Here is a 25,977-nt window from a genome sequence, read left to right as displayed (position 1 = left end):
CGGTTTTTTTCCGAGGTGGCCACCCTGGTATAGGCTCTCTAATAAGCGGTAGAGATGCTCTTTGAAGTCAGCCAAGAGATGATGGTGCCCATGGTAGAGATGCCCTAAAACCTTTGTGCGGTGCAGATGTCCTGAGATTTTGTTACGGTAGAAATGTCTTAAGAAGACATCAAATGGGCAGCATCGGCAGCGAAAGCAAGCCAGACAGGGTAAAGAAAACCCCCAAGAAATCATTTTCTCTCCTTTGTTCTGCTGTTCGTAAAGCAATTTCTTGACCTCTTTTCTTGGGAGGTGCGTATTGGCCCTTAAGTGGTTTGAAACCTTTTGCTAACGTAAATTAAAATTATGTGAATATTTACCATAAATATAAGAAAGTATTAAAAATGTTTTATTTTTTGACATTGAAAGTTGATCGAATGGTTCCTTAGATATCGTCATTTGAGCATTGAAATCTTTTTTGTTGACACTCAGAAAATCATTTTTTCAGTGTTTTAAAACTAAGTAAAAAAAATGTCTTCTACAGTAAAAAAAAACCAAGTAAAAAATTATGACATTTAGCTTTCAGAATTTAATGTGAAGTTATTTTAGAATTGATGCCTTATACATTTTTTTATTTAAACAATTCAAGAATTCAAGTGAGAATTTAAGAATTGAGCGATTTGAGATTTTGTTATTTTACAATTTCAAACATTTTAGAACATACAATATTAAGAATCTAAGAATTTGAGAATTAAAGAATTTAATAATTTAAGAATTTCAGCATTTTAGAATTTAAGCATGTTACAATTTTAGAATTAAAGAATTTGAAAATTTAAAAGTTTTAAGTTTTCAACAAGTCGTAACCGCCATCGCGACTTTAAACACTTATTCGATATGATCTCTGAAGCAAATCCATTTTTCATTATTTTTCAGTAAAGATCATCGCAGATGAGCAATTAAAAGCATTTTTGCAATTCCACTGTGAAACTGTCAACTTTTCCTGTCCTTCTGGAGAAACGAAACGGCCTACTTTTTCCTACCAAAAATAACAGAATGGAAAATTAATACCTTTCAATAACAGTGCTGAAAAGTTCTACTTTTCAGCACTGAAATGGGTGCTGAAAAGTTGAACACTAGTACCGAAAAGTAACATTTTTCAATATTTTTTTGCTTTGAACGATGAATTTACTAAACACATGAATATTTGACATAAAATTCCATTAAAGAAGCGTTTTTCGGAATTGCAAAAAATGTTGTAAGCAACTCGTTGCAAAACTTGATTTTTTTCAGCACTCGTCGTATTTATCCAACTCGGTAAACCTCGTTGGATAAATGTACAACTCTTGCTGAAAAAATCTTCTTTTTGCAACTTGTTGCATAAACTACTATTTCGAATTTGATTACGAAGTGATGAAATTGAAAAACTGCTTTTTTAGAACTGGCGCTTTCGGACCTTTTGAAAACCAACCCGAGGTTTTAGAATTAAAAGAGTTAAAGAGTTGAAAATTTCAGAATTTAATAACTTAATATTTAAAGCTTTTGATAGATTAAGAATTTTAAAATTTGATAATTAAAGAATTGAAGAATTTGAGGATTAAATAATTTTAAATTTTAAGAATTTGGGAGTAAAGAAATCAACCAGCTAAAAATTTCTATAATAAAAATAAAAAAATATATAAAACAGGAGTTTCGGATTTTAAGATTTGAAGAATTAAAAATCTAAGAATGTAGTAATTTAAAAATTTGGTAATTTGAGAGTTTTTGAATTAAAAAAATAAATAATTTATGAACTTAGAAATTTAGGAATTAACTGATTTTGGAATCAGAGAATTAAAGATTTCATGAATTTTGTAATTTAAGAATAAAAGAATTTAAGAGTTTAGGGATTTGAGAGTTCAATAATTTAAGAATTTGAGAGTATATGGGTTAAGAATTAAAAAACTTGAAACTCAATAAATCTAGAATTTAAAAATTTAAGCTTTTGATAGTTTATGAATTTATGAATTGAAGAATTTAATCATTTGAGAGTTAAATAATATAAAAAAATATGAATTTGGGAGTAAAGAGTTGAACCCGCCGCCGGCTGAAAAACTCTCTAAAATAGAATAAAAAAGAAAGAATTTTGGTTTTTCATAATTTAAGAATCAATGAATTTAAAATTTAGAAATTTAAGGATTGAAGAATTTATAAATTAAGGAATTTATGTATTTCAGAGTTTCAGAATTAAAGAACCTGGGAAATTGAAAAAAAATATAATTCAGGCATTTAAGCTGAAACGGGAAGTCTTCCTCGACTAGAGTTTTTGGAAGCACCTTTATGGATTGACAACAAACAAAAAATGATAATAATTTAAATTTAAAATATTAAATTTAATTAATTTATTTTTATTTAACTCTGGATTTTTTTTTTCAAAAAAAAGGACCTATAAACTATTGTCTTTTATATGTTTATAGGACCTTTACAAAAACTCTAGAATTTTTGATTCAACGTATCATCCTTGCAGTTAACTTTACGTAGTTGGCCTGGCCATTTAAAAAAGAATGATGTCGGTAGTAATCGCTCCAACATTCCCAAAAATAAAAAAAATATTTGCTTAATTGTGCACATGTTTATATTCTTGTTTTTTTTTTTGGCTGTAAATTTCAGTTTACTTAATTTTTTATGCTTAAAAAATCGTGTTACCACTGAAATGTCATCAAACTTATCAACCCGTTCGGTATCCAAAACAGAAAAAAAAAACACTCCCGTTTTGCTAGTCTCATGTCAGTGCGCGACCACTGTCGCAACAAATTTATTGATATATTCTAGGTTTTACACCATTACACTTTTGTTGTTGTTTTTTTTTTTTTTTTGTTGTGTCCTATACTTAGTTTCGATTAAGCGATTAAAACGTAAATATAAACCAGCAAGAGAAAAAAAAAATAATCCGCTCGCTATAACACACCCTTGCACAGCTTTTCCACTATTATCTACGGCAACAAATTTAAGAGGGGTTATAAATATATTTCACTCTCTAGGAGCGTTTTAAGCCGCGCGAATGCTATGCTATGCTATGCGCGATTGCTGTTTGGGAACACAAAATATATTTAAAAAAAAATGGGAAAAAACCTAACTTCTCTTGATTACGAATACATGTTCCACCACAAATGTTTTACAATAATAGGGCATTAAAAAAAACTTTAAATCACGATTCAGTTTACTTTTGAGCAGAGTCCGAGCTTTTGGTGTGGCGCCCGGCTTGCGTCAGGAATATATGCTGTTTGTTTACTTCTTTGATTAGTTTTTTTTTGTTTTTTTTTGTTTGTTTTTATTGGTTTAATATATATAGAACCTACTCAACTTTGCACCTCTTTCCCTCTCCTTCTCTTTCTCGCTTTTATTTGTTTACTTTGTCTCCCCGTTTATATATAAGATTCTCTCTTTTCCTTTCTCTTCGTGAAAAGTGTTTTTTCTTTCTTTCAACTACACGACTAAGTTTTTTTTTTCTTCTTTGTTTTTGTATATTTTTGTTATCTGTGTTAGCCTTCATCTACATTGATTACGATACTTGTTTTGTTTTACTTCTTATTTTTTGCCTGTTTGTGTTTCTACTGTTTGTTTCAAAACAAAAAAATCTCTCACGTGGAAACCGTTCGCCGTGGCTGGTTTTGAAAGCGAAAAATTAGATTTACAAAAAATGTGAAAACTTAGAAACGCATTCTTGCACTGGTCTTCAAACATCTAGTTTTAAATGTTGTTTTTCTAGAGCCATTAACAGTGTATTGTTTTTTTTTTATTTAAATTGTTTGTAACAAACGCTTCGAAATGCAACGCAAGGCTGCTGCAGATTCTTCAGTTGTTTTTCAGCAGTATATGTGCCTTTAATAATAATAAATTTCATACAGTTTTTGTTTTGTTATTATTGCCTAAATGTCGCTTTTTTAACTGACAGTTTTTTTTTCGATAGCGCAAAAGATAGCTCGGATAACGGGGAATGAATTGTTTTGAATTTGTTATGCCTTAAGGAGTTATTAGATTACGACAAACAAACAAACTTTTTGACAGTTTGGCATTTTCCTGCTTTGTTTGTATGCCTTTGACTTGTTTGCCGCAAACAAGTTTGCAAGTTTAGCAAACTGTCAAACACAAAAAAGTGCGAGTTTGTTTGCCATAGTCTAATAGAATATATATTTGTTTGTTTGCTTTTTTGTTTTCATGGGTTGTATATGAATAGAATTACATCCAGATTTTTGTTTACTATTTCCTTGTTACTGTGCTTATGATGCCCAATTTTGCGCTAATGTTTGCAAGGTTCTTAAACCTTTCCTGAACCAACGCAAAATTGCTAGCGCTAGCGATAATTTTAACGTCTAGTGTCACTACGTTCGTTACTTGATGAAGTGAGCTTTCACTTATGTGAAAATCGCTCAGCTAGTGTGTGTTTTTTGTAGAGTTTAGTGGTCTGTTGGTGGTGATGGTGGTGGCTTTGAAACGTTCTAGGTCCTTTCTCTAAATACGACCCCCTTCGCCGTAATCTGCAGCTGTTTTCCAATATTTCGCTATGCAATTTACGTTAGAGCTTTGTAGTAGACTTAAAACTGCACCCAGTTGGCGTTCGTTTTGCTCGGGGTCGTCGCTTGGGGCTTATCTCTACAAAAGTTCGGAAATCAGACTTAATTTTCAACAATTTGGGACACTAACGCTTACCCGGCCGAAGTAAACTCGCCCCACTCGGTTCCGGCCGGCGCCGCCGCGGAACCAGCCGCGGGTTGATGCGAGGGCGACGGAACCGACGGGGGTGGCGCGATGCGCGTGCTGCTGCCCCCAGGGGGCGGTGGCAACAGACCCAGACCTCCGGCCTTCTTAGCCCCGGCGCCGCGTCCTCCGACCTCGGAGCCGTCCTTTTTCTAAAAATCAAAATTTTATTTAAATTTCCTTTAGAAGATCGTGGAACCCTCAACCAACCGTAATCTTCATGTTGATCTTGATGGTTTCGCCCTCCTTGAAGCCCAGGTCCAGCTGTTGCTTCGGTTCGACCTTTTCCTTCTCGATCTGCTCCTCGTTCTTGACCCACTTGAAGTGGTCCTGCAGAGCGACGTTCAGGTCGAACGAGTCGGACCGGTCGCCGAAGCCGAGCCCGATGAACGCGTTGCGGCCTGCCGGTTTTCAAAAGTAACAAACATGAGTTTGAGTGAAATATTTAGAGAGGGGTAAAAATGGCTGAAATTTGTGCTGCATCTGAACCCGGAACCCAATATTTATATCTTAACCTACACCCTGACTGGCTCAATCGGCCTTGCCATCACGAATCCGTGTGTCTATTTTACTTTTACTGCTCGGACAACCTCCGGGTCATAAGCTGTCTCCAAATGTGTTGCCATCTGACTCGGTTCTGGGCTGCTTCTTTCCAATTCCGACTCGGAACCCCCACACTTTTCAGATCTTCCTCCACTTGGTTCAACCACCTTGCACGTTGCGCCACCGTTGGAGGATTTGGCGTAGCAAAAAGATTTGGTCCGTCGTCGATTTCCCCTCCACGAAACCGGCCTGGTACGTACCAACAAGATCCTTTGCTCGCTCCGACAGAAGATGATCTGAGACAGCACTTTGTAGGCCGCGTTGAGAATAGTGATGGCACGATAGTTGTCACATTCCAACTTGTCCCCCTTCTTGTAGATCGGGCATATAACTCCCTCTTTCCACTCCTCCGGTAGCTGTTCATTTCGGCCCGCGGAATGAAGGCGTTCCGGGATTGACTGAGTTTCTTGTAGAACTTACGCGTTTCATTGGAGCGATACAGCTGTTCCATGTCCCGGAACTTCAACTCTTCCAAGCGGCGCTTCTTATCCCGGAAGAGATGGGTTTGCTGTTTTCGCAACTGTTTGTACGACTCCTTGTTCCCACGGGTGTTGTGCTGCTTGTCCCGCCCTGCTGTCTTCTCGTCCCGAATCGCCTGACATTCCACCGTGAGTCTATAGTTCCGAAATCTATTGTTCTTAATCATGATGGATGACAGATCTCCTGGGGTCTTGTTGGAAGAGTCTGCCTTGTTTCCTTCACGCTTTGTGGAGAGTACTCAGTCACGACATATTCTAACAGAGCTGGTTCTGCCAGAATCCTGCTAAAACGGTAGAACATTTCTGCTAGAATGCTGTTAGAATATCCAGCTCTGTAAGAACTCTGCTAGAATCCTGCTAGAACGTCGTGACTGGGTAACCGGTGACCGGTGGTTTTGAGAATCGGTACCACTTGGCTCTTCAAGATCTTGTATGTTTCCGGAAATACTCCCTAGTACTCATAGATCATCTCCTGGGGATCTTGTTGAAAGAGTCTTCCTGCCTTTTAAGTGAGATTGCTTAAGCGCCACTCCCGAAGGCGATCCGCATGTCCGTAGAGACATCCTGAAGCATCTGGTCCCACGATCTCCTGAAACGAAACAAAACCTTCAAAGATATCCACTCTCCTCTCCCCCTTACCATTGTCGTCCTGTATCCGCAGCACAAAGTACCGCGAGCTGTCCGACACGGACTCGATCGCCACGCCCGGGTACGCCTCGACCGGACAGTTGGCGAACAGCGCCCCGGACGTCTTGTCCTCCAGCTTGAGCGCCAGCGTTTTGCCCTTCGACACCAGCCGCATCCGGCCCGTCCAGGTCGGCTCGGCCAGGTTCCAGTCGGCGGCCCGGTAGCCACGGTTGCTCTGCCGCGGCGGGATCTTGTACACAAACACCTCCTGCTTGACCAGCACCACACTTTCGTACTCCATCCCGGCTGTTTTTTTCGCTGACGAGGGGTTTGTTGTTGTTTTTGCTTTTAGAAGGGGATTTCCTGCTCCGTTCTAAATCTTATCGGATTGCTTCTCCCTTTTTGTTTTCTTTCTTTTTTTTTCGAGAATGACTTTTGCGTTTTATCGCAGCGAGAAAAAATTGGGTCTCGCTTGCTACGACGATTCTAGGAACGAAAACATGAGAATCTCAGCGCAGGAAAAAACGCCCCCAAATTCGTCTAGCCGAAAATCCACTTCCGGTTGCTGCTGCTGAGTTCCAGCTCGGGTTGCTTCGATCGTGCAGTTGCGTGACCAAAATTTCGGGAGGAAAATCCACTCTCGACTTGACACTACTTTTTTTTTTGCTGATGTGAAAACTTTCTTTTCCACCCCAGCGCACTCTCTTTTGTTGTCGATGTCAAAATCGAAGATGCGTTTGAAAGGCTGTGACGTAAGCAGCTTCACCATCACAACTCACACGCTGACGCGTGAGCTGCAATTTTTGATGTGTTGATGTCAAACGTGAGTGAGACGTGAGAGACAGAAGTGAGAGTGAGAGGGGAGTTGGAGTGCTACACCGTGAGGTGATACACCGAGAAAAAGAGTTTTTTTTAATTTTATTTGAAATTTCACAAACCCACACGCAGAAAAATATTTTGTATATTATCTTTTTCACTCAGATCTTTTCAAACACGCACGAAGCAAAATGATCATCGTTCGGTCAAATTGTTCATCGTTTGTGCAAAACAAGAGAGAATTGGGTCCTAAAATGAAGCTTAGATTGCTGATAATATATTATTGTTCACAGCGATAAAGCTTATTTTTCTGAATACAATGACCCTTTGTACGCACGCAGAAAAATAAGGCATATTTGAATCAACAAAACGTTTTGATGATTTGAAAATCTTTTTTTTTTGTTGAATCAACGCTAAACGTCAAAGCAGCTTTTTCGAAACAACAAAAGTCTTTTGTGGAATTGAGAAAATCAAGGTTTGTGATTATATTCAACAAAAATTTTGTTGAGTCGCCTGACAAAAAACTTTTGCTAGAGAGAGATAGGAAAGCTGATGCAAACGAACCTCCAGCTGCAGTTCTCCTGCTGTGCTCTTGAGTGACGGATGTGTGGCAGCCGCGCGCTCGCGGCTTTGTTTACGTTTGGAGGTGTCGTGTTTTGCGGGTCAAAAGTGCCGATAGTGGCCGTCGTGGTTCTTTCGGCGGACTTTCCGCCCCAACATTCCGAGGAATGGAGGCGAACGAGCGCAAAAGGAAGAAAGAGGACGACAGCAAAGTGGAGCAGAATCTGCTCAACAACAACAAGTTCAGCCCGCTAGCGGAAAACAACAACAATGCCAGCCCAGCAGGAGGAGGGAACGCCCCGGCGGTTCCAGCACCCGGCCAGTCGGCAAGTAAACAAAAGCAACCACCTTTGGTGGTGAAGAACACCACGGATTTTTACAAGCTCGTGGCGATAGTGGAAAGTTGTAAATTTGGTTTCGACCCGATACAAACTATTGTACGATCAGTACCTAGCTGGACTCGGTCACTGGAAACGACCGGCGGCTCAGTGACCGACGAAATAGGCGGCGGGCCAGATGCGGGCATAAAAATGTCAAAATCTCTTCCCCCCTCACTTCTTCTCACCATCCAGCTGCAGATTTGTTGACAAACAAACGGAGCACGCGGTCGCATGATGGCGGCATCGAGCCAGAATTAGGGGTGATCATGTGATTAAAAATGAAAGTTTTTTCAAGAAAAATAATATTTTTCCGACCGAATAAAAAAATTGCGAGCATGTTCAAACAATTATTCCTGATGTCGGAGAAGTGATAAAAAAGCAAAATGTTAATCCATAACTTTTCTATAAATTGAATTTTTTCACTCCAACTGGGAACCCCTAGGTCTATCCACGACCGTTTCCAATGATCGTGAGAAGATGCCAGAAAATCCAGCTACGAGCTAAATCCACAATAACCCGATTTGGAACAAAGGTGACCTGCTTCTCTATCAATGATTTTGATAAGTTGCAAGAGCTCCTCAAGAAGAAGAAAGTGGAATTCTACACCCACGGCCGAAGAAGCGAACGATTTCACCGGGTCGTTGTTCGTGGCTTACCTGCTGAACTGAAACCGGACGAGGTCAAGTACCTGCTGAAGAGGGATCTCAAGCTGGACGCGCTGGAGGTGCATGTCATCAAGCGGAAGGAAAAGTCCACCGTGGACGAAACTCCGTACATTGTGGTCTTCCCCAAGGGATACACCAATCTGAAGAAGCTCTCTGCAATGAAGGTTGTGGCAAGCACTATCATCCGGTGGGAGGCCTACCGGCGGCCGAACGTGACTCAGTGCAGGAACTGCTTGCAGCTGGGTCATGGAACCAGGAACTGTCATCTCAAGGGGAGGTGCAACAACTGTGGGGGTCCCCACAAGACGGACGAGTGCAAAGTCCAAGAAGCCGAGCCGAAGCGGTGTGCCAACTGCTCTGGAGCCCACGAAGCCACGGACCGCAGCTGCCCCAAGCGTGCGGACTTCATCCAGAGGCGCCAGCAGGCGTCGAAACCGAAACCGCCGGCAAGGAAGGCGGAGAATCAGAGTCCAGCAGTTCCGGCGTTCACGCCGGCGGAGTTCCCTCCGCTGCCGGGCGCAGTTCCGGACGGAAAATCGAAGGATCGCCCTCGCCCCGCAGGAAGCAGCCAAGGAAGCAGTGGCTCCCGAGACGGTGGAGTGACGGAGGAGAAAGCCGGGGAGGTGCTCCGAGTACATCGGCAGGTTCAAGACCTGTAAGACCCGCTTGGACCAAGTAACCCTCGTCAGTTACATGATCTCCAAGTATGGAGTTTAGGAGTTGTTTTTGTTTCTTGTTATATATGAGTTATTTACCAATCCTCGGTCTCAACCTGGTCACAGCACATAAAAGGACCTAATAAAAATAAGTTAAGAATTAAAAAAAAAAAACCTCCAGCTCCTTATAATACACTTGGGAACGAGCTTGGGAAATTTTATTTTTAATGCTTGTTTAAAGGAATAGATTAATTTTTAATAAAAGTAAAATTAAACAAAAATGTTTACAAAAAGTTGGTACCGAGTTGGTTCGGTACGGTGCGGTTGGTACTTGGTTGGTGTACTTGGATTTAGTAAATTTCATTATCCAGCATAATTCAAACACGACCACTTAGGCTTAAAATGGGTATATTTCCCCTATTTGCACTCTTCAGACAAAATAGTTGAGGTTGCAACACCCTTACCAAAAATCATGATTTTTTGAGTTCCAAATCCCACTTTTCATACGATTTTTTGAGTTCAGGTACTACATAAAAATGGTTATATGGGTTGAACTGAAAAATTCGTATGAAAAGTGGGATTTGGAACTCAAAAAATCATGATTTTTGGTAAAGTACGGTATGCTGATCGGAAGGAAAGCGGTCAAGAAATGTTGCGTGTTCTTTTCGTGACCCCCCCAAGAAAAGTTGACAGCTCGGTTGACAGTTCGGTATGAGCGCGATTGACGGTGTGCGCGATTGAGGTTCTTTCGAGGAAAAAATAAAAAGATTAAAAATATTCAAATCATTCAAAACTTAAAATCAAATAGATTAATAATGTTTATTCAAAAACTTTTAACAACAATTATAAACAAAATTAAGAAATCAATAAATAAAAGAAAATTTAAAAATTCTTATATTCTAAAACAAGAAAAACTGAAATTAAAAAAATATGTAATTATGAAATAAGGAAATTAAAAAACGATGAAATTATGAAATAAGGAAATTAGGAAACCAGGGAATTAGGAAATTTGGAAATTATGATAATAGCAAATTAGTAAAATAATGAAAATAAGAAAATAAGGAAATTGTGAAATTATGAAACAAGGAAATTAAGAAATTAGGAAATTAGAAAATGAATATGTAAGGAAATTAGAATGTTAGGAAATTAGGAAATGAGGAAATTAGGAAGTTAGGCAATTAGGAAATTAGAAAATAAGGAAATAAGGAAATGAAGAAATTTTTAAAATTAGGAAACTAGGAAATTAGGAAGTAAGGAACTTGGGAAATTAGGATATCAGGAAACAAGGAAGTTAGGATATTAGGAAAATGAGAAATTAGGAAATTAGGAAACTAGGAAATTAGGAGTTTAGGAAGTTAGGAAGTAAAGAAATTATGAAATTAATATGTTGGGAAATTAGGAAGCTAGGAAATTAGGAAATTATGAAATAAGGAAAATAGGAAATTCAGAAATTAGAAAATCGTGAAATAAGGAAAATAATATGTAAGGAAATAAGGAAGCTAGGATATCAGGAAACTAGGAAATTATGAAATTAAAAAGTTAGGAAGTTAGGAAATTGAGAAGTTAGGAAATTAGGAAATCAGGAAATTAGGAAGTTAGGAAGTTAAGAAATCAGGAAATTTGGAAGTAAGGAAATTAGGAAATAAGGAAATTAGGATGTATGGCTGGTACAAATGTTTATTTTTTCTGGAATTCTTAAATTCTTAAATTTTTAAATTTTTAAATTTTTAGATTTTTAAATTTTTAAATTTTTAAATTTTTAAATTTTGAAATTTTGAAATTTTTAAAGAGTTCCGTTCGGGCAGCCCAAGCGATCGGATCGTTCTGCAAGCTGCTCCCGCGTCGTGTCTTTTTTCAACAATATTCGGCGTACTTTTTCGAGTGGGATAGTGCTAAATTGTTAAAATTTTCTTTGGTGTACATCCAGTGAAGGGGTGGTTCAGTATTGGCATAGTTTTTAGCAACTAAACGCTGAAAAATGTCATTTTTCTTTTGGTTTCTATCTGAAGCAATTTTTTTTCTTGCTTCATCGGCGTGGGGTTAAGTGTGTGTTTGTGTCATGAAGTCGGGAGAGTCATCGGCTGACTCTTAATGCACATGTGCGAGTGAGAAGCGAACACCAAAGCTGCTCCGAAAAAATGTGATAGCCGAGAATGTATTAGTGTGAGAAGCAAGTTTTTCAAGTGGATTGCCGTCATCCTGTTTGTGTTGGCCGACTACAGTGGCATTTATGCTGCAGCGAAGGGGTGGAAAGAGAATTTGTTATGCATGTGGCTGAGTGTGTGCGGTAGGTTCTGTGGCCACTACCAGCAGGACCAGATTGATTTGCATTTCAACCTGACTGTGTCAACCCACGATCAGAATGCACCAATACAGTCGAAGACGACGAGAAGCGTGCTGTAAAATTTGGTGAGTCTGTTCCAAGCCGTCGGCTTATCTGTTGGTGTGTATGAGAGTGAGCATTGTTTGGGAGAGTGAGAGTGAAAAAGGGATGAAGAAGCGGGGGAGGGGGGTTGGAACAGATAGGTTATGAGGGAGAGCGAGAGGGATAATGACGGTTTATGTTGCTTTCTAGTGTGTGAGTGTAGGAGTGTGTTGCATTTATGAATGAATGTATGTATGAATGTGGATGACGGAAGCATTACTATTTGCAAATGCTATTTAGGAGAGAACTGTCAGAGCTGGCGAATTGCTGCTGACACGTTTGATTGGAATTCATCATTTCTATAGATTTCGGAGAATGACCTCAAAATTGGGTAGCAATTTATATTGAGTGTTAGTTTGCGCAGATTTAAGTTTTTCTTGTCTTTTGTACAAATGAAAGCGACAGATAATGTAGCGGATCGTCAACATTGGGCGGGCTGGTCTGGGGGAGGAAAGAAACAGCAGCGATATGTATGAAGGAAGGGGTTGTGGACGAGCGACGTTCGCTGCAGCGTTTGCTAGTGTTGGTGCTGGTGGCTTGGCACACGGCAGGCGGTTGCTTGGATGCCGGTGACCATGAGTGGCCGGGAGGTGCAGACGACGCGTTGTACTTCAGGAATGTCAGTGGCAGCCGTCGAGATCATTGAAGTTGGTGAGTTCGTTCTTTGTTGGATGTATTTGTGATTTTGAATGTCAGAGAGTATGCGTGAGTAAAACTGGTAGCTATGTTTCGGAATATGAGTTGGTGTGAGTTGCATCATCAGAACATACAGTGTTGCCAAAACTGTAAAAAGCTTCAAGCTAAAATAACATTGCTTAAAACCTCTAAGCTTTCCTGATACGGCTAAGTGACGTAAGCGACATTTTTTTCATTAAATCATAATATTAATTATGTGTTACATTCGGGTTGATATATTTTATACGGTTTTGGTCGTCGCGTCAGACTTTTTGTGCGTTTTCAAAGCATTCTTTTCGATAAATCATTTGCATTAAACGCGCGTGTTTTTAAATTGAAAACAGTAAAATAATTGCAACAACAAAAATCCTTATAACATCATTTCAGCTCGATAAACATCGCAACTCGTCGTTCGCTTCGTTAATCAATACCTCACTAAACATCAATCATTTAAAAATCCATGAATCATCTCAAGTTAAAAGTTACAATGGTTAATCTTTAATTCTATAATTAAAAATTATTTTGGTACTATCTTTCCACAGCCGGCTGTCTAAGATTAAACCATTTCATTAAAAATTAAACAAACGATAAACGGGAAATGTCTCATCCGCAGCATCCGATTGCTTGCCTTGAGAATAATACATAATATCGTTCAACAAACACTATGATTTTGGGTCATATCATCATCTTCTATGATGAATCCTGACCAAATACCCTTTCCTACTAACAAGTTTTCAGGTTCCTGGCGCTCGTGGGGTGTAAGCACAGAGTAAATCAGCTGCCCTAGTAGCAACCTGCGCTAACTAACATTCCCGTCCCTTAAAATCGAGGTCTACAAACTGACATGGCGGGCGCCGTTGGTGGCCAATGACTGTTACCTATTCGCAACTGATCTAGCTTTAGCAATCATGGTGTTTTATCTTTTCAGCGCATTCATACATGCTGTTGATAAGGGAAACACCACTAGATCGTCGAAGCCTATAATCAGTAGTGCTGAAAGGATATTACGGTTCTGTTCAGCAACGGAGGGGCAACCATGGGTGATCTCTCATGCTCATGCATGCTCATTTTGAAATTTTGAAATTTTTAAATTTTTAAACTTTTAAATTTTTAAATTTTTAAATTTTTAAATTTTTAAATTTTTAAATTTTTAAATTTTTAAATCTTTAAATTTTTAAATTTTTAAATTTTTAAATTTTTGAATTTTTAAATTTTTAAATTTTTAAATTTTTAAATTTTTAAATTTTTAAATTTTTAAATTTTTAAATTTTTAAATTTTTAAATTTTTAAATTTTTAAATTTTTAAATTTTTAAATTTTTAAATTTTTAAATTTTTAAATTTTTAAATTTTTAAGATTTTAAATTTTTAAATTTTTAAATTTTTAAATTCTTAAATTCTTAAATTTTTTAAATTTTTAAATTTTTAAATTTTTAAATTTTTAAATTTTTAAATTCTTAAATTTTTTAAATTTCTTAATTCTTAATTTTTTTTTGAATTTCTTTATTCTTAAATTTTCATTCTAGATTTTTTAATTTTGGAAGAAATAGTAAGTAAATCTTTCCCAGTTCCTGAGGGGAACACCCGTGAAGAGTATCGGGGCCGGCATTTACAAAGCGGATTCAGTGGCAGTTTTTCACTCAACTAATGTTAACATGTTTTTTAGGTTAATGTTAACATTCCATAGGTCGCCTCCCTAAGGTGTCGTGATAAGGTCCAGTTTGTGACGATACACTACCTTCCCTTTACTAAGCAATCGAATCCAGAAGGGAAAAGATCACCAGTTGTGTTGGTCCGAGCCGGGATTTGAACCCCGATCTACCGCTGACGAGGCGGAAGCGTTACCACTAAGAAGAAATAGGGTGTTTGATTTTTATAATTTCGATGTTTTCGTAAATTTGTATTTACGAATTTCTATAATATAATATTATTTCCGATTTTTAAAACTTTTGGAATTTCGACTTGTACATTCGTTTCGAATTTTAAAATTTTTGATCTATTGAATTTATAAAAACGTTAAAAATTAAAATTATTATTATTATTATTCAATTCTGCATATTTTTAATTTTACAAATTTCAGATTTTTGTTGAAATTTTCTTTATTATTTAAATAAAATGTAATTTGAAATTTCTGGAATGTTTGTTTTTTTTTCATATCATTGAATTTGTTGTTTGGTTGGATTTCAGATTATTATTGTATTTTCAGTAAGAACATAGATATTTGAATGATTATTGTCAAGTTTAATTTCACTCTGATTTACTTCATTTTGGTCCCGCGAGTGTGGGTAAATCGGACTTAAATTCAGAGGTAGCTGGTTGGTACTAGCAATAAATTGTTGGTGACACGATGGCCGACATCTATAAAGACAACTTCTTTTTTTACTCCATTTCGACCAAAAAACTAAATCTCTCCTTTTAGTTTCAATATTCTGCTTTTTGAGATTCGGCGGGAATTTTAAATATTATTATATCCAATACAAAATTATTAAAACGTTTGTAATTATCAGTCGCATTCAAAAAGAAAAATTACAATTCTTTGATTTTTTCATCAAAACATATTATAAACAAGCACCGCGCGAAGAAACGTCAAACGCAATCTTTCCGTTTCTGTTACTTTTCAGCTGCGTACCGCTTAAGAAAAATCTTTTCGTGACCCTTTCCTTGACCGTTTCTTGGGCGTTTTTTTTGTATGGAGTTTTGCGTTCCTTCCCATCTGCGTATCAGCCTTAAAGCGGTGTATGCACTTCGGAAGGAATTGGTCAAGAAAAATTTCAAATGGGCAGCAGTGGCAGCGAAAGCAAGCCAGAGAGGGTGAAGAAAAGCCCCAAGAAAACGCTCCCTCTCCTTTGTTCTGCTGTTCGTAAAGCTGTTTCTTGACCCCTTTCCTTCCGATCTCCATACTGTCGTGATCGGGGACTTTCTTTTATAATAAAAACACAGATATTTTGCAATCAACAAACAACACGTCTTATTCCACAGAAATTAACCACAAAACTGATTTGACAATCTTCATTCTCCCTTTCGCTGGCCGCGCGCATCTCGTTGTTTTCTCGCTCGTTGTTCTCTCTCGCAGCTCGCTAGCGCGCTCTCGCACTCAATCCACAATCAGCTAACAAGGCAATATTCATGAAAATGCGCACTTTTGTTGCGCTCTTAACTCTTATTTATGAACTATATCAATCTTATAATAAATACTCATTTAATAATTTATTACATATTCAATCCTGCAACCCATAATCCCTACATTCTCCCTCTTTTCTACTCTCAAGATGACGAATATCAATCATAATTCCTAACAGAAAAATTGCATGAATGCTAAATCAAACAATATTTTTTTTTAATTTCCTGAAAGATTTTCGTCGGGTTCCTCGACTTTGTTTTCATGCTGATCTAAATACGAAAGCGCAGTCTTCGAAATGTTTCATCTATGTTGTCCAAGAGACTGACATCCGATCGCAGGAGTTGTAGAAAATGGAATGCGCTGATGAGGTTGAAAATTTAAAAAAACACCTGAAAATATAAGAAAAAGAAAAAACGAGGAGAAAAACAAAAACCACAAATATTTCTCAAATAAACGCAAGTTTATCAATTTTTTATGCAATACGAGATTAGTGATTGTTTACCTGATTTTCTTTAAATTTTATGTAATTTAAAATTAAAAAGCAAATTTTACAAACATTGCTGAAACAACACGATTTAAAAAAATAATAATTCAAATTCAAAAGCAATTTTTATTTTTTTAAACTTTTCGAATGAAATGGAATCACATTATTTTTATTTATTATCATTATGTGAATATGAAATATAAAACAATGTATTCTAAATTCAAAAATCTAACATGTTGCTGACTTAAATAACAAATGAAGCATAGTTCTGGCGTTTTTAAAGTTTTAAATTTATGTGTACCATAAAAAAAAAACAAAGAATAAACATTTCTAAAAATATATACAATGTGGTAATTTATTTAACTTATTTAAAAAAAAAATCTGAAACAAAAACTATGACAGGCACAGATATTGTTTTTACTCAAATTTACACTTTGAATTTATGTGCGCCCGCCACGGAGTTCAAACCGATCTATGGATTATGAGCCCAAGCCCAGTGCCACGTCCGATTGATCCACCAGACGGGACTTGAAGGTAAACATAAACTGATTTCAATATTAAATGCAGTCGTGACGAAAAGTATATGTTTGTAATTAATACCCAAAAACACCCAAAATGGATCTACAAGCAAGCTTATTCCTTCCTCATTTTCAATATTTTTATCTGTACTTTTCTGTAATTTATTCCCAACCAAGCTGTACAGCTAAAACAAACAACTTTTTTTTAAAATAAAGGCTAGTATGGAGATCGGAAGGAAAGAGGTCAAGAAACAGCTTTACGAACAGCAGAACAAAGGAGAGGGAGCGTTTTCTTGGGGCTTTTCTTCACCCTATCTGGCTTGCTTTCGCTTCTACTGCTGCCCATTAGAATTTTTTCTTGAGCGGTTCCTTCCGATGTGCATACACCGCTTAACATTGTATCAAAAATTACCGTAATAAATAAATAAATCATGGCAAAAATTACTAAAATGCAAAATCAGTAATATTTTCGAAGAATTTGTTTTCATCAGTACCGGTACACTTTTATAAAATAAAAAATAGTCCATATTTCAGTTTAAGATGATTTCTTGAAAAGCAATCTCAATAAATGAAGCAAATTGCAAAAATAAAATAAATAATTCAATTAATGCTCAAAATGTGGTTTGCTGCACAAAATACGTTTTTTTTTTTAATAAAATCAAATGTTGTTTATTTTTGCCACAAAAGCTTTCTTTAAAAAAAAAAAAATTACCGATTTAACGATTTTGTTCTGTAAATGCATGGTAGTATCAACATTTTTCAACTTTTATATTAAAAATTTTGAACTTTCTATTAATATTCACTTACACGATCTTTTAACCAGACAAACGATAGTTTTTACCGAATAGTCTTTTTTTTCTCTGTTGTGTCTACTTAATAATATTTTTGTTTATCTTGAAACAAAACATAGTACAGAAAATATTATTCTAACGAATAAAACAAAATCATGTGGTAAATTGTTGCAATAAAAATAAAATATATTAACTGAAATAAATGCCGTTCCGCTATATTCGATTTCTATTATATGTCAAATTAATTTTCTCTTCAAATTGTTTTTATTGTAGCTAAAGTTATGGATTCAAGCACTTTTGATATTACCGTAGATTAGATTATTCAATGTTACATTTAATCATGATCAAAACAATGTTTAAGGTCATATTATTTATATATACCTTCAAAATGTACTATGCTTATCAGATAACAACAAAAAACATATTTTATTCAATTATTCTTGTAATGCATAGATGTATAGATTGCAATCTGACTACTTTCTCAAAGAGTTCCAGCTCAGGCGAAACATTTTTCAAACTACCACCGCAGAGGTCTGTCAGGCTCCAACACGGAGGAGACAATATCCTAACCATAATTTCCTTCAAAACGTACCTTGCTTATCTAAAAACAGCTAAAAGATTTTTTAATGTTTTATATTTAAATATTTTGTTTTATTTTTCTCGTAATGTAAAATGGGTTCCAAGCAACTTTGATATATTACTTGAGTAGATTGTTCACAGAAACTTAATTTTTTTTTAATCACGATCTTTACGATCCCTGTCAATAATTTCTTTTCTTATTTAAAATTTTAACTTTTTATTTGCTGATAAACTCCTGTTATGTAATTTGAAAAAGTTTGGTTTCATAATTATGTACAATCGATTAAAGAACCCCAAAGTTTCTTTAATTTATTTCAAAATAATGTTTCTCTTAATTTAATTTTGATTTATTTACATTACTAAAATTCTGAAAGTTTTTTTTTAACTCAATTAAATGATACAGTGTTAAAATATAATTTCTATTGAAATTAATGAATGATTTTGAATTATTTTGATACAAATAACAGATATTGCATTGAAAAATAAAAATAAATATAATAAATATTTCTTAGTTTTTTTAAAATAATGTTTTTTTTTTCGTTGCTCAAATTGTCACTCATACTTCTCAACTCAAAATTAATATTTAAATATTTGTATTATTTTCTCTTGTGACGCAACGCTCTCACACTTTAAATTATATTTTAAGCATTTCTGATGATTAATCATTCCTTTATTTATTATTTAAAAATGCATCAAATTAATTATTAAGTGAATTATTTTACCTTTTTTTTTAACTAATAATGTATTGTTCATGTTAACGATTATTAAATGTTTACTTCCCTGTGAAATAATGTTGGGTTTCAAGCAACTTTTGTATCACAGCTGAGTAAATCGATTAAAGTAACAATTAACCATAACAACTATCAATATGGAATACCTAATCATTAACGTCTTTCAATTTAGAGGTTTATCTTTCAAGAGAGGACAACTCCAGTGTTAGTGACAACCGTTTTAGTCCTATTTGATGAATTTAAAATCATTTTTTAGGTAGTTCACAGACATAACGCCAAAATACATATTGCTTTATTTGTGGATACCAAAAAGTGCTCACTTTCACATTTAAATTTATTTATTCATTTTCTTAGGTCAATTTCTTTTGTGATGTTAAAGACGGTCCTTAATTGAATGAAAAGATTTGCTGAACAATATATTTTTAAAATCCATAAGGCTCCTTCTGCGAAGTTATTTAAAAAAAAATCATCACAAAAGCCTGTCGGGTTCCTTTATCGAGGAGATTGTTATCTGACTGCTTTCGCAAAGAACTCCAGCACAGATTATTCAGGTCTGTCAGGCTCCAACACAGAGGAGACTTTTTTTCTGACTACCATCGCAGAGGTCTGTCAGGCTCCAACACAGAGGAGACTTTTTTTTCTGACTACCATCGCAGAGGTCTGTCAGGCTCCAACACAGAGGAGACTTTTTTCTGACTACCATCGCAGAGGTCTGTCAGGCTCCAACACAGAGGAGACTTTTTTCTGACTACCATCGCAGAGGTCTGTCAGGCTCCAACACAAAGGAGACTTTTTTCTGACTACCATCGCAGAGGTCTGTCAGGCTCCAACACAGAGGAGACTTTTTTCTGACTACCATCGCAGAGGTCTGTCAGGCTCCAACACAGAGGAGACTTTTTTTCTGACTACCATCGCAGAGGTCTGTCAGGCTCAACACAGAAGAGACTTCAAAATTAACTATGACTAATCAATTATAACGGCAAAAAACGTTGCTCAAATCAAATTTCAAAGCAAAACATTGATTGTCAATTTCTGCATAAATCTATAAAATTTTCATTAGAATTCTAAAACGATAGTTTTCAATTTCCACAGCATCAAGCAACAATCTAATATTGCATCAAATTCACAGTAATAATTTATCGTCAATAATAACAACAATCAAATCTTCATTCAAATGAGAACTAAACATTTTTTCATTAACCATAAAATTAATAATCAAATTTTGCATCAACTTCAAAACAAAACATTGGTCATCAATTACCATATAAACAATCAAATATTGCGTCAAATTTCATACTCAAAATTGCCCATCATAAAACAACAATCAAATATTGCATGAAATTTAAAACCGAAAAAAAAATACCGTTCTATAATAACAAAACTCAAAACTCAGAAAACAAATCTTGGCCTTCGATTGCCACAACAAAAAGCAAATCTATCATCATATTCAAAATAATAACTGGTTTTCGATTACCACAATATCAATCAAACCTCGTATCTTACTCGAAACAAAACATTGGTTTTCATTTATCGCAAAAATAAGCAAATTTGTCATCTTATCATAACAAAACATTGGGCTTTAATTCCCTCATCAACAATCAAATCTTTCAATCAAAATTAAACCTGTAAATTTTGTAATTTGTGATTTTATTGGACTTTGCATCAAGTCATTGCCACAACAAGCATATCTTTCATTAAATTTAAAACAAAACTAACAAGAAGCAAATGCTAGAGCAAATGTTTATCTTATTCAAAAATAAACATTGGTCTTCAATTACCAAAATAACCAGCATCCAATCCAAAATAAAAAATAAAAATAATGATCATCAATAATAACAACAATCCATAACAATCAAATTTTGCATCAAATTCAAAATAAAACGTTGGTCGTCAATTATAATAACAACAATAAAATTCAAACAACAAATCTGATTTCAATTACCAAAACAACAACTAAATTAAAAACAAATTATCTACCTTCAATCGCAAACTAATACTCCATCAAATTCAAAACGAAATATTGATTTTCAATTTCCACAATCTTTTCAAATCTTTTGTCAAATTATAAACAAAATATTGATTTTCATCAATCACAAAAATAAGAAAAAAAAATTGAAGTCTAATTCGTAACAAAACATTGGAGTTCAATTTCCACATCAACAATTATACGTTGCATCAAATTAAAAACAAAACATTGGTCGTCAATCAAAACAACAACAATCAAATCTAAAGCAAAAATGTGATTGTACAAAAACAATCAAATTTCGAGCAAATTATTTGCCTTCAAATTCCACCATAAACTTAGAATAAAACATTGGTTTTCAATTATCACAGCGAAAAGCCAAACTTACTACTTCAAAACAAAACATTCGTTCCCAATAGCACAACAACAAGCAAATCATTCATTAAATTCAAGACCGTCAATTATCGCAGATAGTTTTATGCCTTTTATCAATTTCAAATAACAAGTTCAAGCAAAAATCTACCTGTTTCACACAGGCAAAACAACAAAGCGAAACTTTGGACCTGCATACTGGCAGGTAAACAAAACTGTTGGATTTCACAACACAACAATTCAAGCAAAACAAATGATCTTTCATGAATCAAAAGGTTCGACTTACCGGACTGTGCCATTGTCGTGATCGGGGACTTTCTTTTATAATAAAAACACAGATATTTTGCAATCAACAAACAACACGTCTTATTCCACAGAAATTAACCACAAAACTGATTTGACAATCTTCATTCTCCCTTTCGCTGGCCGCGCGCATCTCGTTGTTTTCTCGCTCGTTGTTCTCTCTCGCAGCTCGCTAGCGCGCTCTCGCACTCAATCCACAATCAGCTAACAAGGCAATATTCATGAAAATGCGCACTTTTGTTGCGCTCTTAACTCTTATTTATGAACTATATCAATCTTATAATAAATACTCATTTAATAATTTATTACATATTCAATCCTGCAACCCATAATCCCTACACATACTAGCCATAAGGGTGAACCTTTTCAGCTCAAAATTTATTCAGCATCAGCAAAAGTTGAGAGCCCGCAAGTTCAAACTTTTTGACATTTCAAACAGTAGAGGCCTTCACCTATTGTTGACAGCAAAATATTTACATCTGGAAGAATCTTTCGAGATTTCAACATAATTTTCGTTTCTAATCAAATTCTTTTGATTTTAAACGATTTTCTGCCTTTAATTTATTTCAAAAATGCACTAACTCACAATCGAATACAATTTCGGTAGTGGATTCCGTCTTGCGGACCACGTTCCGTTCGAACGCATGTAAATAGTATGGTCAAACTGCTCGGAACCATTCCGGAGAAAGCGCCGTCCAAAAGACTTCCGCGACATGGCCGTTAGCGTAAAGGTGAAACCAGGCCGCAGCTTGGGTTCCTCGCGAGGAGGTGAGTTCAAATTAGTCATCAAATTTTGGTTGAGATAAGAACTTGAAATTTTTACTTCTTGCAGACATCACCATCTACGACTTTGCCAACTCGGCGAAGCGAAACGCCCGCGCCCGCAAGTCCTACTCCCGCGTTGCGGTCGAAAAGGGCGACGACGAGGAAGCTATGGAGGATGAAACCGTTGCGACAGCAACGGTGAGGGTGCTTCCTCCTCCGGAGGAGGAGCTGGTCCCGTACGCGGACTACCACATCGACATCTGGCACAGCATCGCGGAACACATCCGGCCGGAGGACGTGGCGCGCTTCGCGCTCATCTGCCGCAAAACGGCCGAGGTGACGCAGTCCGCCAAGTTTTGGCACGCGCTTTATAGAAGGTTTTATGATGGGGAGCTGGAAGAGCAGATGCCGCGACGGCTTCGGCTGGAGAATATGTGGCGGTTGCGCGGGCTGCGGGCCTGCACGATCCGGGCGCTGTTCTACATGTACCGGCCGTTTATCCATCGGATTGCGGCGGCGCCGTTCAACGATCCGCACCGGGTCGCCGGGAGGAGGTTGCTGTTCTGTTGGTGCACGAAGGGGAAGTCGGGTTGGCGGTACTATTTTAAGCTGAGGGCGCGGTTTGGGGCGGGGAGCCGGGTGGCGCGTTCCGCGCGGATGCAACAGGCGCGGGAGGAATCGCTGGAGTACATGCAGGACACGTACGCGAACGCCGAGGAGGGCTGCCAGATTTTGATCGTGATGACGGACACGGCGCACCTGTTGCCGCAGTATGGCGCAGAGCAGCAGTTGTACGTGAAGTCGCTGACGCAGACGCTTGCCTCGGGGATGAGCATGACCAAGTACAAGGTGCGGCTGCAGATTGCGAATTACTGTGGGCGGGTCGTGGACGAGCTGGTGTTTGTGCCGGTGCGGCAGACGCGCGTGCTTGACTGGTGGAATCCGGAATACTACCGGGAGGATCCGACGATTGATGGTGGGGAGGGGAAGGCGGAGGAGGAAGGGGTTGAGGACGGAGACGAGAGTGCGGGTTTTTGGGACGATTGAGACGAGAAATACACGTTGTTTATATGAATTGACAAAATTTGAGATTTAATATCACGGCCTTTCGAAGAACTACGTGGTGATTATTGATCGATCTACCATCAACAAATTACGATCGACGATCAAGAAAATCTCAACATAGGTTCGAAGCTCGTTTTCAAAACATTTAAAAATTCATGTTTTTCAGAAATTTTTAAAAATTTCAATAAATTCAAAAATTTGATTTTTTTTAATAAATTCAAAAACATAAAAAATTGTAAAAATTTGAAAAAAACTAAAATTTGAAAAAAATCTAAAATTTGAAATTTTTTTTAAATTCAAAAATTTAAATTTTAAATATTAAAAAAAATTAAATATTAAAAAAAAAATTAAAAGTACTTGAAAATTTTTAAAACACCAGCAACTTTTTTAAATTTCAAAAACGTTGCCTAATCCACCTTTTTGCAATTCCGCTGTAAAACTGTCAACTTTTCTTGTCCTTCTGAAGAAATGAAACGGCCTACTTTTTCCTACCAAAAATAACAGAATCGAATAGCAACACTTTTCAAAATAAATGCTGAAAAGTTCTACTTTTCAGCACTGAAATGAGTGCTGAAAAGTAAAACTTTTCAACATTTTTTTTAATTTAAACGATTTATTGGAAAAAATACATAAAAATTTTACTTAAAATTTCACTCAATGGGTGTTTTCGGATTTGCAAAAAATGTTGTAAGCAACTCGTTGCAAAACTTGATTTTTTCAACACTCGTCGTATTTATCCAACTCGGTGAACCTCGTTGGATAAATGTACGACTCGTGCTGAAAAAATCCTCATTTTGCAACTTGTTGCATAAACTACTATTAGGGGGTTGCTGCCTTCCTCTAATTATTTTTTTTCAATTTCTTGAATTTCTTTCTTCTATTTTTTTTATTCAACTCTTAAAAAAATGTATTTTTAAAATTGTTATTTTTTTCTTCGTTTAAAATTTTGATTTTTTAATTTTTTCATAATGTTTATTTTGTTATTTTTTAACATTAAAAAAATGGAACTTAGATTTTTTTTTTAAATTTCGTTTAAATAAAAAAATATTTTTAAAAAATGGTATTACAAATAACGATCGTAATTTCTGGGGTTTGAGATTTCCAAAAAGTGTCCACGTAGTTTATAAATGGCCCCCAGAGGCCAATAGACCCCGAACCATTCATAGACCATGTACAATTCAGACAAACCCCTCTCCCCTCGTAGACGTTTATTCATAATGCTTATACATTTTTTTTTCCTACGGATCGCAGCCATTGCAAATCTTCAAAATTTAATCTAAAATTATAAATAAATTAAAATTTTTAAACATTTAATTTATTTTCAAAAATTTTAAGAACTTTTGGAAATTTCATAAAATTTTAAAAATCTTTGAAATTTGAAAATCTTAAGAATTTCTAAAAAATTTCATATTTAAAATATAAAAAATCCAAAATTAAAAAAAAATACAAAAAAAAATAAATTTCAAAATTTTATTAAAAATGTTTTTATTTTTAAAATTTTTAAAATTTGTAAGATTTTAATTTTTTTTTTTTGAAATTTCATATAAACTTTAAAAAATTTTAACTTTTAAAAATTGAAGAAAACCCACCTTGCTCCGTAAAACGAAAACAAAAATTTAAAAATTAAAGAAAATTAAAATTTTCAAAAATTCTATTTTTTCAATTCCCTTTATTTAAAAAAAATCAAGTTTTAGAAATTTCATTAAATTTTAAATATTTCAAAACCTGAGAATTTCAACAACAAAAAATTTCGATATGCCCAAAAAAAGAATTAATTTAAATTTTTTTTTAAGATTTCAAAATTTTCAAAAAAGTAGGAAATTCTAAATTTCTCTTGAAACTTAATTTTTTAAATTCCTTTAATTTCAAGTTTTAAAAATTTCATAAAATTTCAAAACTTTAAAAAATCTGAAAATTTGAAAATTAAAAAAATCTAAAATTCTAAATTTTTCTTAAAATTTTGAAAAAAATCAAATTCCTTTAATTTTCCCTGGGCATGAGTAGAGATCTCAACGCCGTTAGCAATGTTGGCTTAAAAATAAAATTCATTGGATGATATCACCCTCCCCCCAGCCAACATTTTTGCCATGCGAAGCGGGCCTCTAACACTGTGTCTAGGTAACACCTAGCTAGGAGCGATCAGTGGACAAACACAAGAGGTGATCCCAGGGTCGATTAGGAGTTCATGAAGCAAATTAGTCGTCTCCCACCCCTTTTAAATTGAAAAATGAACTCTGAAACCAGCGTCTACTCACAACAACAGAAACCGAGGCCTCTTCTAGGCATTGTAGGGTCTAAATTACTGTTTGCCATACAATTTTGAAATCAATGTTTAGAGTATTTAGGATAATTATTTTCAACATTACAATATTTAACTGTTTGTTATCTTCACATAACTTTCTATAACAGGTTTTAAAAAAATACTTTCTGTTGTTACCTAAGCCTTTTGCTTGTTCAACAGACAATTTAGAAATGATAGGTGTTAAGCGGAATTAAGCTAGACCATTTAGAAATTTAAAAGTGCATTTAGGTTTAGGCACACTTATTTTGCCCATGAGCTTCAGTTTTGTTTTTATTATTATTTAGAGAAGATTTGTAGGGTTTATTTCTTCCTAATGAGTTCTTCGTTCCTTAGAAATTAGGAGAAAAAAGATACTGCCGCCACCTTTGCTTAATATTTGCAGGTA

At 35.7% G+C, this 25,977-nt stretch overlaps 2 protein-coding genes across 2 annotated transcripts; one reads left to right on the top strand and one right to left on the bottom strand.

The window, feature by feature from the left end:
* Positions 1 to 2,726: 2,726 nt before the first annotated feature.
* LOC6051121 (NECAP-like protein CG9132) lies at positions 2,727 to 7,163 on the bottom strand. Its single transcript, XM_001867570.2, has 4 exons — positions 6,435 to 7,163; positions 4,924 to 5,114; positions 4,666 to 4,865; positions 2,727 to 4,608 (listed from the first exon to the last, which is right to left on the bottom strand). Exons 1-4 carry the CDS (start codon positions 6,721 to 6,723, stop codon positions 4,551 to 4,553), a joined length of 738 nt encoding a protein of 245 aa, XP_001867605.1. The 5' UTR covers positions 6,724 to 7,163; the 3' UTR covers positions 2,727 to 4,550.
* Positions 7,164 to 21,907: 14,744 nt separating this feature from the next.
* Positions 21,908 to 23,281, top strand: LOC6051127 (transmembrane protein 183). Its single transcript, XM_001867576.2, has 2 exons — positions 21,908 to 22,228; positions 22,293 to 23,281. The coding sequence occupies exons 1-2, from the start codon at positions 22,174 to 22,176 to the stop codon at positions 23,270 to 23,272; spliced, it is 1,035 nt and encodes a 344-aa protein (XP_001867611.2). The 5' UTR covers positions 21,908 to 22,173; the 3' UTR covers positions 23,273 to 23,281.
* Positions 23,282 to 25,977: the final 2,696 nt, after the last annotated feature.

The sequence above is a fragment of the Culex quinquefasciatus genome, chromosome 1 (genome assembly GCF_015732765.1).
Source record: "Culex quinquefasciatus strain JHB chromosome 1, VPISU_Cqui_1.0_pri_paternal, whole genome shotgun sequence".
Taxonomy (NCBI): Eukaryota; Metazoa; Arthropoda; class Insecta; order Diptera; family Culicidae; genus Culex; species Culex quinquefasciatus.
Note: the sequence above shows the minus strand (reverse complement) of the source record. Positions and strands in the feature narration are given on the sequence as shown.

Bases quoted from the DNA above. Each gene is read 5' to 3' on its own strand.
- LOC6051121 (XM_001867570.2), bottom strand. From the start codon at position 6,723: ATGGAGTACGAAAGTGTGGTGCTGGTCAAGCAGGAGGTGTTTGTGTAC. The intron at 5,115-6,434 runs GTAAGGGGGAGA...GAAAACCGGCAG, and splicing joins GCGGATACAGGACGACAATG to GCCGCAACGCGTTCATCGGG. The intron at 4,609-4,665 runs GTAAGCGTTAGT...GAACTTTTGTAG, and splicing joins GGCGAGTTTACTTCGGCCGG to AGATAAGCCCCAAGCGACGA.
- LOC6051127 (XM_001867576.2), top strand. From the start codon at position 22,174: ATGGCCGTTAGCGTAAAGGTGAAACCAGGCCGCAGCTTGGGTTCCTCG. The intron at 22,229-22,292 runs GTGAGTTCAAAT...TACTTCTTGCAG, and splicing joins CTTGGGTTCCTCGCGAGGAG to ACATCACCATCTACGACTTT.